At 41.4% G+C, this 16,723-nt stretch overlaps 1 protein-coding gene across 1 annotated transcript in view; it reads left to right on the top strand.

Annotated features, from left to right (window-relative positions):
• Window positions 1-16,723, top strand: part of CNTNAP4 (contactin associated protein family member 4) — a 396,860-nt gene that overhangs the window by 161,292 nt on the left and 218,845 nt on the right. The window contains exon 3 of the mRNA XM_064176535.1: window positions 12,317-12,510. Coding sequence (XP_064032605.1) covers window positions 12,317-12,510 — 194 coding nt within the window. The remainder of the gene's footprint in view (window positions 1-12,316; window positions 12,511-16,723) is intronic.

Here is a 16,723-nt window from a genome sequence, read left to right as displayed (position 1 = left end):
TTTTCTCCATCTTAATTTTTAGAAAGTCATGCCAAGACTGTCTGTAGCATGGAGGCGGGATTTGGGAAAGTCAAGAGACGACTCAATATGAGTTAGCTACAAGACAGTCCAAAGTTTATTGCGAGCATGTTGCGGAGGGATATTCTGCCACCTATGCCGATTGTGGCGAGGGGAGAAATTACTTGGTGTGAGATAATATTTTATAAAAATATATATTTATTAACTTCAATATTCTGAACTCTCACCACCCCCAACCACTGTATATTAAGATTAAAAGGATCTACACAGTCATGAAAATATTCTAGGATTAGTACCACATCATAACTTATTAATGACTAGCAAACAATTCAAACTATAAACAGAGAGAGGAGTTTTTCCCCATGGCTTAATGTTGCTTGGGGTCTATACATTGCTTGCCCATCAAGGGTGGGCTGAAAGCTCTTTCTGCTCTATGGCAGGAGGCAATAGAAATTACAGAGGCATTTAAGCATTTACTTGCAAATCTGATTAATTATCAGTCACCCTCTGGGGCTATGTCACAGCCTATTACAAATGTCCAAACTTTAGGGGAGTCTTTGTCTGTGGATTTTGAATCCTCCCAGCTTCAGGGGAAAGGTGAATCCTCCCGGTTTGTGGGGAAATGACAGACTCTGACCTTGTTCTCCTGGCAACAGATGCAATCTCTGTCCTTGTGTCCTGGCTTTTCCAGGATGTTCTGTCCAGGGACTGGCAGGCAGGACCTCAGGTGCAGAAGGAGTATGATGTCATGCAGTCTGAGCACAGTGTCACGCTGGCTACATAGGCCAATCGAGTGCAGACAAGTGGAGTCTGCTCCTGGTTAACTCAGTGGCAGCAGCACACTCACCAGGCAGTGATAAGGCAGCAATAAGGCAGCAGGTGTGCAATAGTATGCATGGCTGCATGGGAGTCTGAGTTCCATAGGTAAAGGCAGGCAATACAGGATCTGGTCCTGATAACTCACCACAGTGGCGTGCAAGTGTTCACAGCTGGCTGGGAGACTATGGGAGATACTGTCTCCATAATAACAGCAAAACAAGCAGGCATGCAGGCATAAGCAAGAAGCAGTGCTGGTGAGTCTAAGCCTAATAATGAGCGAGTGAGCGTGAGCAATGCAGGGGAGTCTGAACACGTTGTTTACCTTGGTACCCCCATTTATTGAATGTAGACTGGCATTAATGGCCCCTTGGCCACTAGAGTGACCAATCAGGTTTTGGCAGTCAGCCAAACAATACCATAATAGGCAAAAGCCACAGGCCTGGACTTTCCAAATATGGTAAATACACAGGCTAGCATCCAGCAAGCATGAGCTGGGCACATGGGCTTACACAAACATGTTTACAACCACATTATACAACATAGACCCTGGGCAGGCCAGACTTCATGGCACAAGGTCTGTTGTGCCCCTTTATGCTCGTTATGTGTTTACCTCTGGTGCAGGCAGAGAAATATGTCCGGGCAAGGCAAGACCTAAATAAGCCTATTTTCAGGCCTGTGGGCCCTCCAAGACAGAGCACCAGGCTTTTATACTCGGAGCACAAGCGTACATGTTAGTGCAAACCCAGAATGCCTTTTAGTACTGCTATTTAGTGATTGGAACATCTAAAGGTTGGAATTTTCATGGTCCTCCTACTTGCGGTTTCCTGGTGAAGCTAGCTTCCCTTTCTATCCGGATACAGTCCCACGGAAGTTCTTAATCAGAAGGCTCAAGGACAAATGCCTTTGAGCTTCATCACATACACTACTGCAGGCTACTGCATTTCAGTATACTCAGACCTCACATCAAAGACTTGGTTGTACAAAGCTTCTAGGGACCCACGTCCTCTATCCTTCATCCATTTCCCAACAATTCCCCCTTTTTCTTCTTGTACCATCAAGGCCTTGGATGTCACTTCATGAACTCCTTTCATAATACAAGCAAAAGCTATTCTTAATACTATTAATACTAAAACTAATATACCCAGAATCTGTAGAGTCTCCTTTATTAAGTCTATCACCCAAGGTGATAAATTTCCAAACAGGGATTTTAACCAGACATCAAATGAATTATCATCCTTTACAATTTTTTGAGTATGTTCCTTTAACCATGCCAACTTCTTGTGAATTAACTCACTATGATCTGACAGGTTAAAGCAACACATTCCTTCGAATTCCTCACAGCCACGCCCCTGAGCAAGCAAAAGAAAATCAATAGCAGCTCTATTTTGAAGCAAATCATGTCTAAGACTGTTGTGATCATATAATAACTGATTCAGGATATTGGTGGTGACATTGGCCTGTTTGATTGACCAACAAGCTAGTTTCTCTAGCTGCCTTGAAGCCTGTTCAGCTGCCACTTCAGGTGCAAAAGATGAGGCAAATACTTTTGCTGCAAAGGGCCATAGTTCTACAACATCTTTACAGTTACTCTTAATGTGGCAAAGAGAGCACCTAGTTCTACTATACTTTTTTAATTTTTGAGATGTTTAACCAGTCCCTTCGATGAGGGGCAAACAAACTATGTTTGCCTAAATAACGGGGACTGCTATAGGCCTTACTTGGAATGCCTTGCGAGGCTCTGTCTCCACAAATTATGAACGTATCAGGCGATAATGCTTTTGGGGTCCCGTTATTGCATAACAATGGGCCAATTTTTCTTTTTGGATACCTCATGTCAACTGCTCCATAATGATCAAGGGGTAAAGATCCACACCAACCACCTACGGTATCATTCAGGCCACAGAATTCTGATGTTTTAGTTTTAAAGGGGCAATATTCAGGACCGGGTGTGACATCTGTCCATCCTGACTTATCCCAATGCTTTTTCCAAGGTATCCCTACCACGTTGTTAAGGGCTGTTCCTATCTCAGTCATACCTGCAAACCTGTCTCCAATAACAAAACAAGTTTGACTCCAGCCCTTAGACACATTCCCAATGGCTTGTGATCCTAATAATTCCAAATCTTCGGGGTCCCAAGGAAGACTATTATTTAAGCTGGAAATCAACTCTACTGCACATTCTGATACATTCAGTCTTCCTGTACAATTTCCAGTGCTGTACTTTCTAAAATCATTATCATTAAATTCTGGAATTCCCACTAGGCACGTCTTGAATGGTGCAGTTGTTGATTGTAAGCTTAGACAAAAGTCAAGGTTACCAATTCTGTTTGCTCAGGCTTAGTTAACAATCCTAAAAGCTTTTTCTGCAAGTGATAGTAAGTCATTTTTTCAAAAGAACAAGAGTCCAGACGAACATCACAGTCACAGGAGAGTGCAGGTGTGCCACATCTTTGTTGGCTCTGTGTAGTAATCGATGTTGTAGAGTCACAGATGTACCAGTTGTCCGATATTCTTTCTCAAACTTCCATTGTTCTAGATTCACTCTATAATTTTCAGAAATCTTGATGTTTTCACTACACTCCTTTGCTATGACCTGTGTCTGTCTATTGTGCTTAAGAACTACTAATTCCTAAATATGGTACAAAGATATGCCCTAGATGTTTCTCTCAGACTATTCTATTAGGCCTGTCCCCACAGTCCTTTATCTGTTTTTTAAAAAATTGAGGAAGTGTTTCTCATCTCTTTGCAGGGCCCTTTGCAAAAAGATAACAAGCACATCGCCATCTTTGCCAATAAGTGGGTTTGTCCCTTACAACAGGTGGAACTGATCTCTATTTTGCTGTTACCCGTTCATTAAAACTCGTGAAAATACCCAAAATCATTAACCATGATCAAAGCCTTATGTCCTATGCACACACAACCATTATTTCAGTACTCCTTTCAAGTTCTTGCCACAATATCTGCCATCTGAGCAAGGCTTGCTCACTGCCAAGAAAACAGGCTGGTCATAACAAGCTGGTCTCCATTAAAAGGCCTGTGAACATAAATAGTCAAATGTGCAAACAAACACAAAACCAGAGAAAAACACATTCATTCCCTTATGCCAACAAATCCATTGACCTTCTCTGTATGATGTAACTACAGCCATTTCCCGACACTGTAGTTGTTTTTTTAACTAGTTAAAGCAAAATACCTCAATATATTTACATGATGTTGTAAGTCTTGATTTAGATAAAGACATTAAAAAGTTTTAAAAGTAATTCTGTAGTCTTTAATTGCAGCCATAGATTTAAATCTCTTGCATTTAAATTAGTTCATAAATACCATGGAATCACAACATGTTAAGGGCTGTAAGGAACCTCTAGAGATAATACAATCCAACCTCTCACCAAAGCAGCATCATCTAGGGCAGGCCACACAGGAACACATCCAAGCAAGTCTGTTAAGTCTCCAGAGAAGGAGATTCTTTAACCTCTCTGGTCAGTTTGTTCCAGTGTCCCATCACCCTCACCATAAAGAAATGTCTCCTCACATTGAAGTGGAAGCTCTTGTGTTCTAGTTTATACCTATTTGCACTTGTCCTGTCACTGGGCATGATCAAAAAGAGGCTGTGGCCTTCATCTTGATACCCAGCCCACAGATATTTATAGATGTTGATAAAGTCCCCTCTCAGCCTTTTCTTCTCAAGACCAAACAGCCCCAGGTGCCTCAGTGTGCTAGTTTGAAGCAAGCTAGAATGTTTTGGTAACAGAACTAGATAATGGGCAGTGAAATGAAAACAATTGATGTCAACTTCTCTCACAGTCTCGCTGAGAACTCTGGGAAGAAGAAAGACTTTTTCTCCATTTTGTCTCTCACTCTTGCTTTTGCCTTAGACCTGGTCACATCTCATTAACCCTGCTCCCACTAACCTTGCTCCCTAACCTCTTGGCTGCACCTCTTTTCTTCCTGAGAACTGGGGTAAGGTTGAGAGGGCCGGGGGGAGGTGTTGGGGTGGTTTGAGAGCCCCTCCTGGGGACTCAGTTTTCTGAGAGGGGAGTTGTGCTTCTGTATTGTTTATCCTTTGTATATTTCTGTATATAATTGTATATAACTGTATATATTGTAAATAGCTGCTTGTAAATTCTGCTAGCTGTAAATAAATTGCTTCATCTATATTCCCAGGGTCCATCTGAGTTAGCTGGGGCAAATACAAAGTGTGGGAGGGGCGGGGTAACCCCCAAACCATCACACTCAGTCTTTCTTCATAGGAGAGACTTTCAGGTCCCACAGTCATCCATAGAGCTCTCTGTTGGACTCTCTCCAGAATATGTGGACAAAGAAACTGATTAATACAGTTAGATTTGTCTATTTCTCTCCTCTCTTTCCGCTTACCTCACTTTTTGTGGCTATGAACTACTATATGATTTTCCAACATTTTTTTTTTTTTTTATAATATGAGTTTTAAATCTCTGATAAACTTTTTTTTTTCCTTTTTTAACTTTTTTTTTTTTTTTTTTTAATCTTTCTAAAGGACACAATGTTAAGAACCTGACTTACAATAGTGGACAGAATTAAGCTGTATGTGATGTTTTGTTTATGAAATGTAATCAATCTTGAAGCTTATACGAGATTGGATTGCTGTTGTCTATTTCCACATAATGCAGTGTTTATATCTGTCATGGTTCTGTCTGTATTCTTTAAGACATTTTTAATGTGTCCCTTATGTTGTTTGTCTGAATTAGATGCAAATCTGGTCTTACAAAACTGATCTTACATCATCTTTTTGTCATCATCTTCTCTAATAAAATGGATATTAACCATGTCTGAATATTTGCAGATTTTTGTGAATTATTTTCAAAAGCCAACATTTTCCATATTAGGGTTTTTGAAACCTACTCTTGGGCTTTTCCATCCAACTGTGCAGACTAGACAGTAACTTGATCTGAGTAAATAAAGGCAAACTGAGGAAGACAAGGGAAAAAAATAATTAATGAGATTTCTTTCTTTGTGTCAACATGTCTTTCTAATTAGCTAAAATTTTATATATAGCTATATAGTTTGATTTAAACTTTGTGAACTAGTTTAGCTCCTCAATTAAACTGCACATGTATGCTTCATAATGTCATATTACTTTGCCTACATATTGGTTTATCACTTTAAGAATCACATAAATTTATCATTTAACTGCACTTTGCTAGTTCATACACGAATCTCCGTATTCAGTCCTCAAAGAACAGAATCAGGCAGAATCATTCAAGTTAAACAGGCTATCAGGAGGCCTTTTAGACAATGTAGAAGGATCACAGGTTCACAGGATGTCAGGAGTTCGAAGAGACCCAAGTTGTTCATTGAGTCCAACCCCTCTGCCAGAGCAGGACCATATAATCTAGCTTAAGTCACAGAGGAATGTGTCTAGATGGGGCTTGAAAGTCTCCAGAGAAGGAGACTCCACAGCCTCTCTGGGGAGCCTGTTTCAGTGTTCTGTCACCCTTACAGTAAAGAAATTGCCTCTTGTGTTGACCTTGAACCACTTGAGCTGCAACTTACATCCATCCATCTTGATTTTCAGTACTAATACAAACATTGAAAGAAAGGTCTCATAATCCTTCTCACTTTTTGGGTTTTAAGTAGGAAGTCTGAGAAAAGTTGACACAAGGATAACTGGCTTGTGGCAGCCAGGTGTAGAAGAATATCAAGATATTTTAACAAAAAAAAATCTGTATTTTTTAATTTGAAAAGTCTAACTCATTATAGCTTACTCTTCAATTCTTTATATTTCATTGCAGAACTTTGAGAGACAAAAAGGAGTTAATAACTTCACAGCAACAGTTAATATTTAGAATGGTTGCATATATCAAGCAATGTATTTTTTTTAAATAATAATTGATAAATGATATCAAGACAGTTTTGGTGCGACTATATGTGAATTATTATCATAGAATCATAGAATAGTCTGGGCTGGAAAGGACTTCCAAAGGTCATCTAGTCCAAACTCCCTCTGCAGTAAGCAAGGGCATCCTCAACTACATCAGGATGCCAGAGCCCTGTCCAGCCTCACTTCAGATATCCCCAGGGATGGGGCCCCAGCTGCCTCCCTGAGCAACCTGTTTCAGTGTTCCACCACTCTCATGGTAAAGAACTTGTTCCTAACATCCAATATAAATCTGTACTTAGAATCATAGAATCAATCAGGTTGGAAGAGACTGGATAGGAGAGCCCTACCCAATCAACTAGATAACGGCACTAAGTGTCCCATTCAGTCTAGTTCTGAACACCACAAGGACGGTGACTCCACCACCTCCCTGGGCAGAACATTCCAACAGCAAATCATTCTCTCTGGTAAGAACTTCCTCCTAACATTCAGCCTATACCTCCCCCGGCATAACTTGAGACTGTGTCCCCTTGTTCTGTTGCTGGTGGCTTGGTAGAAGAGACCGACCTCCACCTGTCTACAACCTCCCTTCACGTAGTTGTAGAGAGCAATGAGGTCACCCCTGAGCCTCCTCCTCTCCAGGCTAAACAACCCCAGCTCCCTCAGCCTCTCGTCGTAGGGTTTGTATTTGAGGCCTTTCACCAGCTTCAACACCCTTCTCTGGATATGTTCCTGCACCTCAACATCTCTCTTGAATTGAGTAGCCCAGAATTGGACACAGGACTCAAGGTGTGGCTTGACCACTGTTCAGTACAGGGGCAGAATAACCTCCCTTTTCCTACAGGTCACACTATTCATGATACAGGCCAGGATGCCCTTGGCTCTCTTAGCCACCTGGGCACACTGCTGACTCATGTTCAGCCTATTATCTACCAGTAGGCTGAACTTTCTTCCTGTCTGCTCTCCAGCCCCTCTGTCTCATCTCTAGTTTGAAGCCATTGCCTCTCATTCTATCACCACAAGCCTTTGTAAACAGTCTCTCTCCATCCTTCTTGTAGGCCCCCTTCAGGTACCGGAAGCCTGCCCTTCGGTCTCCCCAGAGCCTCCTCTTCTCCAGGCTGAAAAACCCCAGCTGCCTCAGCCTGTCTTTGTAGCAGAGACAGTCTAACCTCTAGATCATTTTCCTGGCCCTCCTCTGGACCCCCTCCATCAGGTCCATGTCCTCCCTATACTGAGGGATGAAGACCTGGATGCAGTAACCTACATGAGGTCTCACCAGAGCAGAGTAAAATGACAGAATCACCTCTCTGGATCTGCTGACAACACTTGTTTTGATGCAGCCCAGGACGTGATTGGCCTTCTGGGCTGCAAGTACACACTGACTGCTCGTGTCCACCTTCTTGTTCATCAGCACCCTCAAGTCCTTCTCCACGGGGCTGCTTTCTATCATCTCATCCTCCAGTCTGTATGGATAGTGAAGATTGTTCCTGCCCAGTTGCAGAACCCTGCACTTGGTCTTGTTGAACCTCATGAGGTTCACCTTGGCCCACCTTTACAGCTTGCCTAGGGCCCTCTGGATGACATCCTGTCCCTCTGGTGTGTTGACAGCACCACTCAGCTTGGTGTCATCTGCAAAGCTGCTGATGGCACACTTGATCTTGCCCTCTGTATCACTGACAAAAATAATAAATGCTACAGGTCTCAGTACGGACCCCTGAAGGACACCACTTGTCACCGCTCTCCAACTGGACTTTGAGCCATTGAGCACTACCTTCTAGATGTCACCATCCAGCCACTTCCTTGTCCACCAAACAGTCCACCTGTCACATCTGTATCTCTCCAATTTGGCAAGTAGGATGTTGTGGGGGACCATGTTGAAGGCCTTGCAGAGGTCCAGATGGATCACATCTGCAGGTAGTCCCTTTTCTACTGAAAAGGTCACTTTATCATAGGAAGCCATTAAGTTGGTCAGGCAGGAGTTGACCCTAGTAAACCTGTGCTGGCTGCCTTGAATTACCTCCCTGTCCTCCATTTGCCTTAGCATGGCACCTAGGAGAATCTTTTCCATAGCCTCTCCAGGTATGGCAGTGAGGGTGACAGGATTGTAGTTCCCTGGGTCCTCCCTTCTACCCTTTTTAAAATGGTTGTAATTTTTCTTGTCTTCCAGGCACCAGGAATTTCACCTGGCTGCCAGGAATTTTCAAATACCTTGGAGAGAGGCTTGACAACTACATCAGCTAATTCCATGAGGACTTTGGGATGCATATTGTCAGGCCCCATGGACTTGTATATCTTTGGGTTTCTCAGATGATCGTGCACCTTGTCTTCACTTACAGTGGGAGCGACCGTGTCTCCTTGATGTACAACTTGTGGGCCATCAACATGAAAGTCATGAAGAGAGGAAAAACTGTTAAGAATCTCAGCCTCCTTCTTGTCTGTTTTTACTGGCCCACCACTGTTGCTCGTCACAAGGGTTTACACTTTGTTTAACTTTCCTTTTTTAATTTACATACCTGTAGAAGCTGTCCTTTACTTTTCTTTACATCCCTCATCACGTTCAGTTCCAGCTGCCCCCTGGCCTTCCTGCCCTCGTCCCTACAAATCCAGGCAAATTCCCTATACTCTTTCCAGGATACTTGTCCCTTCTTCCATTTCCCACATTTCCTTCCATTTCTGAATCCTAACTTGCCCTTTAGTTTGACCAACAGGTCTTGACTCAGCCATGGTGTTCTCTTGCCTTTGTTGCCTGATTTCTTACATGTGGGATTTGAGATCTTTTGTGGTCTATAGAAAGTATCCTTAAATAGCTGCCAGCTTTATTCCACTTCCTTGTCCCTGAGGGCCATTACCCACAAGGCCCTATTGAAGAGCTGGAATTTTTCTTTCCTAAAATGTAGGGTCTTAATTATGCTTCCTAAAATGTAGGGTCTTAATTATGCTTCTCATGGACTTCATACCTCTTAGGGCAGTGAACTGCACTAGCACATTATCACTGCAGCCCAGGCTGCCTTTGACATTGTTGTTGACTTCACTTGCATTTATGACCAACAGGTCTAATAACACTTCTCCTCATGTAGGGCTGTTAATTTTTTTTGTCTTAAGAAGCTGTCATCTAGGCAATTTAGGAACCTCCTGGATTGCCTACATCTATCTGTGCTACTTTTCCAACAGATGTTGAGGTGGTTAACATCCCCCTGTAGGATGAAAATCTGTGATCGCAATGCCTTCTCGAGCTGGAGTAAAAAGGCTTCATCAACAGGTTCTGCTTGATTGAGCAGCCTGCATTAGACTCCTACCACAAGGCTCTCTTTGTTGTCCTGATCTCTAATTCCTACTCATAAGCTTTTGACCTGCCCATGACTATTCTTCCTTTCCTGTCTCTTCTGAACAGCTTGTAGCAATCACTAACTACACTCCAGTCACAGGATTCATCCCACTAAGTTTCCATAATTGCCACTGTGCCTTAGCTTTTTTGTAGCAGGGGAGCTTCCTGCTCCTTTAGTTTGTTGCCCATGCTGTGTGCTTTGTTGTAGAGACACTTCAGCTGTGCTGCTGGCCATGTCACCTTGTTAGGCAGGCACTCCATTGTTCCCCCAAGGCATTTCATGGGAGCTATCTTCCTTTCCCCTATTACCTCAGAGGCTCCTGACTTGCCTCTGTAAGACCTTGATGCTGCTCCAGTGTTCACAGCATGCTTCAGGGCAACAGGTTAAAGGCCCTTACTATCACCCCATTTTTCTAACTTTGGTACGTCTTCCTGTCACTTATCAAAGACAATTTTGATATTATTTCACCATCTTCCATCTCAAGTGAAATGGCAGACTGAAGGTTGTTCTTAGTGTGCCTGGTTTTAGCCCCCTTCCACTATGAGACCAGTTTAAAGCTCTTTCAATGAACCCCACCAACTCATGCACCGGGATCTTTTTCCCACTCTAAGACAGATGTACTATCTGCTGCCAGCAGACTTGGTGCCATATGGAGTTCCCCAAGATCAAGGAACCCAAAATTCTGTTGGTGACACCAGCCTCTGAGCCTCTTATTAATCATGCACAATTCCCTGTTCCTTTCAGTATTGCTTCCTGCCACTAAGAGTATTGACAAAAAAATCACCTGTGCCCCCTATCCTTCAACCAGTCTTCCCAGTGCCTTTAAATCTCTTTTAACTGTTTTTGGAGTTCTGGTTTTGACTTCATTGCTTCTCACCTGTATAACTAGTAAGGGATCATAATCAGAGGGCTGTACTAGAGTAGGCATCCTTCTAGTAACATCTCTGACTCAAGCCCCAGGGAGGCAGCAGACTTCCCCATGGGAAGGTTTGGCCAACATACAGAATCCTCTGTTCCCCACAGGAGGAAATTGCCAATAACAATTGCCCTCCTCCTTTTTTTTTTTTTTTTTTTTTTTTTTTTTTTTTTTTTTTTTTTTTTTTTAAGATACAACTCCTAATGCAAGGAGAAGAGTAGTTTAGAATAGTTTGGATTATAAAGGATCTTTAAATATCATGTAGTTTCAAACCCCTGACGTGGATGAGGACATTTCTCACTAGATGAGGTTGCTCAAATAAATTCAGTTTGTTTTTAGACAGAAAAAGTTTTGTGTTAACTTGCTTCTGTTTCACAGAATCATAGAATCACAGAATGTCAGGGGCTGGTAGTGACCTCAAAAGACATTTAGTCCAACTCTCTGCCAGAGCAGGATCACCTATACTAGATCACACAGGAATGCATTCAGGTGGGTTTTGAATATCTCCAGAGAGGGATACTCCACAACCCCCCCGGGCTGCCTGCTCCAGTGTTCTGTCACCAGTGAAAAAATTCCTCCTCATATTTACATGAAACTTCAACCTGTTGCCCCTTGTCCTGTCATTGGGAATCACCAAGAAGAGCCTAGTCCCATCCTCACTCTTTACATATTTATAAACACTGATGAGTTGACCTCTCAGTCTCTTCTTCTACAAGCTAAAGAGCCCCAGCTCACCCAGTCTCTCCTCACAAAAGAGATATTCCATTCCCTTTATCAACTTTGTGGCTCTGTACTGGACTCTCTCAAGCAGTCTTACGTCCTTCTAGCAGGCCCAGAACTGTACACAGTACCTCCCATCCACTAAGACCTCCAGATTCTTTTCCTCATCCAGCAGGTCAGTTCCCAACCTATACTGATACCTCAGGTTGTTCTTTCCCAGGTGTAAGACTCTACACTTGTCCTTGCTAAATTTAATTAAATTTCTTCCTGCCCAATCCCCCAGCATGTCCAAGTCTCACTGAACGGCAGCACAACCTTTTGGTGTGTCAGCTACTCCACCAAGTTTTGTATCATCAGCAAAATTGCTGTCAGTGCACCCCATGCCCTCACCCAGGCCATTGATGAATACATTGAATAGAACTGGTCCTAGTACTGACCCATTTGTTACAAGCCTTCAGCTAGACTCTATCCCACTGACCACAACTTTCTTACTTTACTTCAACCAGTTTGCAATCCACTTCACTACCTGATCATCCAGATCGCACTGCCTCAGTTTAGCCAGAAGAATGCTGTGGGAGACAATGTCAAATGCTTTACTGAAATCAAGAATAGATTTTTAACTTATTCAGTCTTTAAAATTCATTCTTATTCATTTTTTTTAAGGTGCTGGTGGCTGGTCTCCACTTGTGTCTGACAAGTATCAATGGCTTCAGATTGATCTTGGTGGAAGAACTGAGGTTACCGCTATTGCTACTCAAGGTGGTTATGGGAGCTCCGATTGGGTTACAAGCTACCTTCTGATGTTTAGTGATAGTGGCCAAAACTGGAAGCAGTATCATCAAGAAGAAAATATTTGGGTATGTTCTTTCAATAATGAGAATTAAGTTTCTGCAGAAGACTTTCTATCCTTGTTCTATATATAGATGCAAATATAAGCAAAGCAGTAGACTATAAAAAACCACACCTGAAGTGTTTTGATAATTAAATACACAAAATAATTTATATTTTGACAAAATAAAAGATTGTAGAAAGCAAACAAATGTCAAAATCCAATGACGTCTCAAGGAGATATTGTGAAAGGTAAAAATATACTACAAAATCTCCTTTTTCTTGCTGTCTGTAGTAGATGTCCCAAAACACTAATCCTCTTGTATTACACTATACTTTTTAATTAAGGGAGAAAACCAAAGAAATTATTTTTTCAAGAACATTTAATGTGGTTGCAAGATAGTTGAAGCAACACATGAAAGTGGAAATCATAATTAAAAAAAACTCAATTTCTTTAAAAATTAATGAAACTAAGCAATATTTAATACTTGGTCATCTAATTCAAAGATTAGTTTCTGATATTTAAATCCATTTATTTTCCAAACCATTTATTCTCTATTAGCTTTGTAGCAAAATAATTAATAAGCCTTGCTATGCTTATATTCACATGAATTTTATTGAGAGCAAAGTGTAAAATATCAGATAGATAATGTTTAAAATCCACATAGAAAATTAAATGATACAGATCTAGAACAGAGCTTTATCTTTCCCTGATCTCTGGTTATTAGTGACTTGGACAAAAAGAATATTGGTGCTTGTGTTCTATATAATCTTATCCTGTGAAGTTATTTCTATCTTTCTGACTATTCAAAGACCTGACTCATTTTTAAAGTTTACTAAGTTGTAGGCTTCAGTTGTTTCATGACACAGTTAAACGTTATGTTAAAATTTATTTCATTTCATGCATTTTAATTTTGTTGACTTTTAATTAAAAATGTTCTTGTCACTCTTATTGTCAAATCCCATCTATAGTATAATGAGATTATGCAGGGGCTTACTTGTTGCATAATTATTCTTTTTGAATTTGCTACAGTGTTCTGCTTCAGATTATGTTTTCATAACAAGGAGAAGTAAATTAGTTTCTAATCCACATGGCTGTAGGGAATGAGAAAGGGAAGATAACCTTCCAATGTTAAACGAACATAAACTGTTACAAGATTGTCATTGTGCATCTTCGGAAAAACTGATAAAGCAAATATGAGAGGTAGAGCTGCCTGAAGTTTTCAGTGAGCATTCTGTAGATACTCTATGTTGCTATTGTGAACTATGATGTAAGTCAGGAGTTCTCAAACTATGCCTCATGGGCCAGATATGGCTCCCCAGGACCCTCAATCCATTCTGCCGGTATTTACAGACCGCCCCCCAACCCCTTCGTGGGTTGAGGGAGAAACACAAGAGCCGCAGATGCGACTTCCTGCCACTTAATCCACTCGCCGGCCTCCGTAGCCCCCAAGCACATGCCGGGACAGGGCTGAAATCAAACTATAGTCCAGCCCCCATCAAACTATAGTCTGGCCCCCAACTGTGTCTGAGGGACAGTGAACCAGCCCCCTGTTTAAAAAGTTTGAGGACCCCTGATGCAGGTAATTATTTCTTGACAAACAAAAAGTTCCAATTAAATATTGATGCAGACATTGGGGTAAGGAAGCATTTTGATACCTGCTGTGATAATTCCATTCTCTTCTGAGTCATTATGCTACTACAAGATTGTTTATCAGAGGTAATTTTTTTTTAAACTACTACTGTACATTAAAATGATGCAAGAGGCTCAGTTTTGAGAGCTCTATGTTTCTGTAAGTACTACAGAATTCTTCACATCTCTCTTATTAGCAAAGAGTGAGGGAGATGGGTTCCTTTAGCCTGGAGAAAAGGATACCGAGGGGTGACCTCATTAGTTTTCATAAATATGTGAAGGGTGAGTGTCAGGAGGACAGATCCAGGCTCTTCTCAGTGATGCCCAATGACAGGACAAGAGACAGTGGGTGCCAACTGGATCAGAGGAGTCTTCATGTAAACATAAGTAAAAACTTTTTCACTGTGAGAAGAGTAGAGCCCTGGAACAGTCTTCCTAGAGAGATTGTGGAATCTTCTTCACTGCAGACATTCAAAACCCACTAGGTTGCATTCCTGTGTGACCTACTCTAGGTAATCCTACTTCGAATCACAGAATTGTTAGGGTTGGAAGGAATTTCAATGATCATCTACTTCCAACCCATGGGCAGGGACACCTCACACTAGATCAGACTGCCCAGAGCCACATCTGGTCTGGCCTTAAAAACATCCAGGCATGTGGCATACATCACCTCCCTGGACAATCTGCTCTAGTGTCTCACCAGCCTTATGATGAAGAACTTCCTAACATCTAATCTAAACCTATCCTTCTCTAGCTTGAATACATTCCTCCTAGTCCTAAAAGTACCTTCACTGGCTTTCTTGTAGGCCCCCTTCAGGTATTGAAAGGCCACAATAAGGTCTCTTAGGAGTCTTCTCTTCTTCAAACTGAACAACCCCAACACTCAGTCAGCCTGTCCTTGTAAGGGAGGTGCTCCATCCCTCTGATCATCCTCGTGGTCTTTCTCTGGATACATTCCAGCATCCAGATCTTCCTTGTAATATGGCTTCCAGAACTGGACACAGTACTCCATGCGGGGTTTCACAAGAGTGGCATAGAGAGGAAGAATCACCTCTCTTAACCTGCTGGCCACACTTCTCTTGATGCAACCCAGGATATGGTTGACTTTCTAGGCTGCAAGTGTTGTCTGGTGCCTCATATTAAGTTTCTCATTTACCAACACCTTGAAGGTCTTTTCTTTATGACTGCTCTCAAGCCAGTCACTGCCCAGCATGTATCAGTGCCTGGGATTGCCACCAGCCAGATGCAGGGCCCTGGATTTGGTCTTGTTGAATCTTATGAGGTTCTCATGGACCCACTTCTCCAACCTGTAAAGACCCCTCTGAATGGATCCTTTCTCTCCAGTGTGTCAGCTGCACCACAGAGCTTGGTGTTGTTGGCAAACTTGCTGAGGGTGCGCTCAATGCCACCATCCATGTCGCTGATGAAGATGTTGAACAAGACAGGTTCCAGTACTGATCCTTGAGAGACTCCACTTGTCACTGGCCTCCACTTGAACATTCATAGCCACTCTTTGGGTGTGGCCATGTAATGGTTATTAATTATGTCTATTAATATTTGAGGCAAAAATATAAAAAATATTATTAAATTATATTTTTTAATTAATTCTGAAAAAGAAATTTAGAAATCACCCCAAAAATATATAAAATGTACAGATTCTAGGTATTTGGTTGGGAATAATGGCCATAATAGGGAGATATTAGCAATCAGTTTAGAATAATCAGAAAGCTGGAAAAGAAATAAGCCATAAGCAGCTTTTCCCCATTATAAAGGTGGCAGACAAGATACCAGAAAATCTAGGAGAGAAGTCAAAAAGCCAAATTTACTCAGGAAGCTGCTTTGTGAGAGTGGAGAATTTCTTGTGGTTTTGAAGTCCAGGAATTGACAAATGGTACTTAAAAGTTTAAGAGCACATAAACAAATCAGTTCTGTCATGCTAGCCTAAGACAACAATTTAAATAATTTTCCTTTAACAGTTTTTGTGCTGTTAGTTGATTACCAGATATACTACTTTTCATAAAATATGTAGAATATTGCATAAGTTGTTTTTTTTTTTCATTTCACCATTATCATAATTATATTGAAGCAGACATAAGTAGTTATATATACATATGTGTGTGTCATAGATGTGTCTACATCTGTGTGTGTGTACATATATATACACATATGTGTGTGTATATATGTATATACACATCTCTCTCTATATATGCATATGATTTATAGAATGGTTTAGGTTGGAAGCGACCTTGAAGTTCATCTAGTTCTAACCCTGCTGCCATGAACAGGGACACATTCCACGAGGCCAGGTTGCTCAAGGCGTCATCCAACCTAATCTTGAACATCTTCAGAGAGGTAGTATCCATGACCTCTGCAGGCAACCTGTTCCAGTGTCTTACCACCCTCACTGTAAATGCTGAAGTACAAATTTTAAATATACATGCATTTAAAAAAAACAAAAACAAAAACAAACAAACAAACAAACAAAAAAAAAAAACCCAAAAACCAACAAACCCAGAGCTCTTTTGATTCTATAACTACTTTATGGAATATATCCATATGGTGTGTGCTGAGCTGACCTTATCTGGTGGATTAAGAACTCTCCCCCTCTT

Source organism: Pogoniulus pusillus, chromosome Z, assembly GCF_015220805.1.
Source record: "Pogoniulus pusillus isolate bPogPus1 chromosome Z, bPogPus1.pri, whole genome shotgun sequence".
Taxonomy (NCBI): Eukaryota; Metazoa; Chordata; class Aves; order Piciformes; family Lybiidae; genus Pogoniulus; species Pogoniulus pusillus.
The sequence above is the reverse complement of the archived record's forward strand: the minus strand, read 5'-3'. Positions and strand labels throughout refer to the sequence as shown.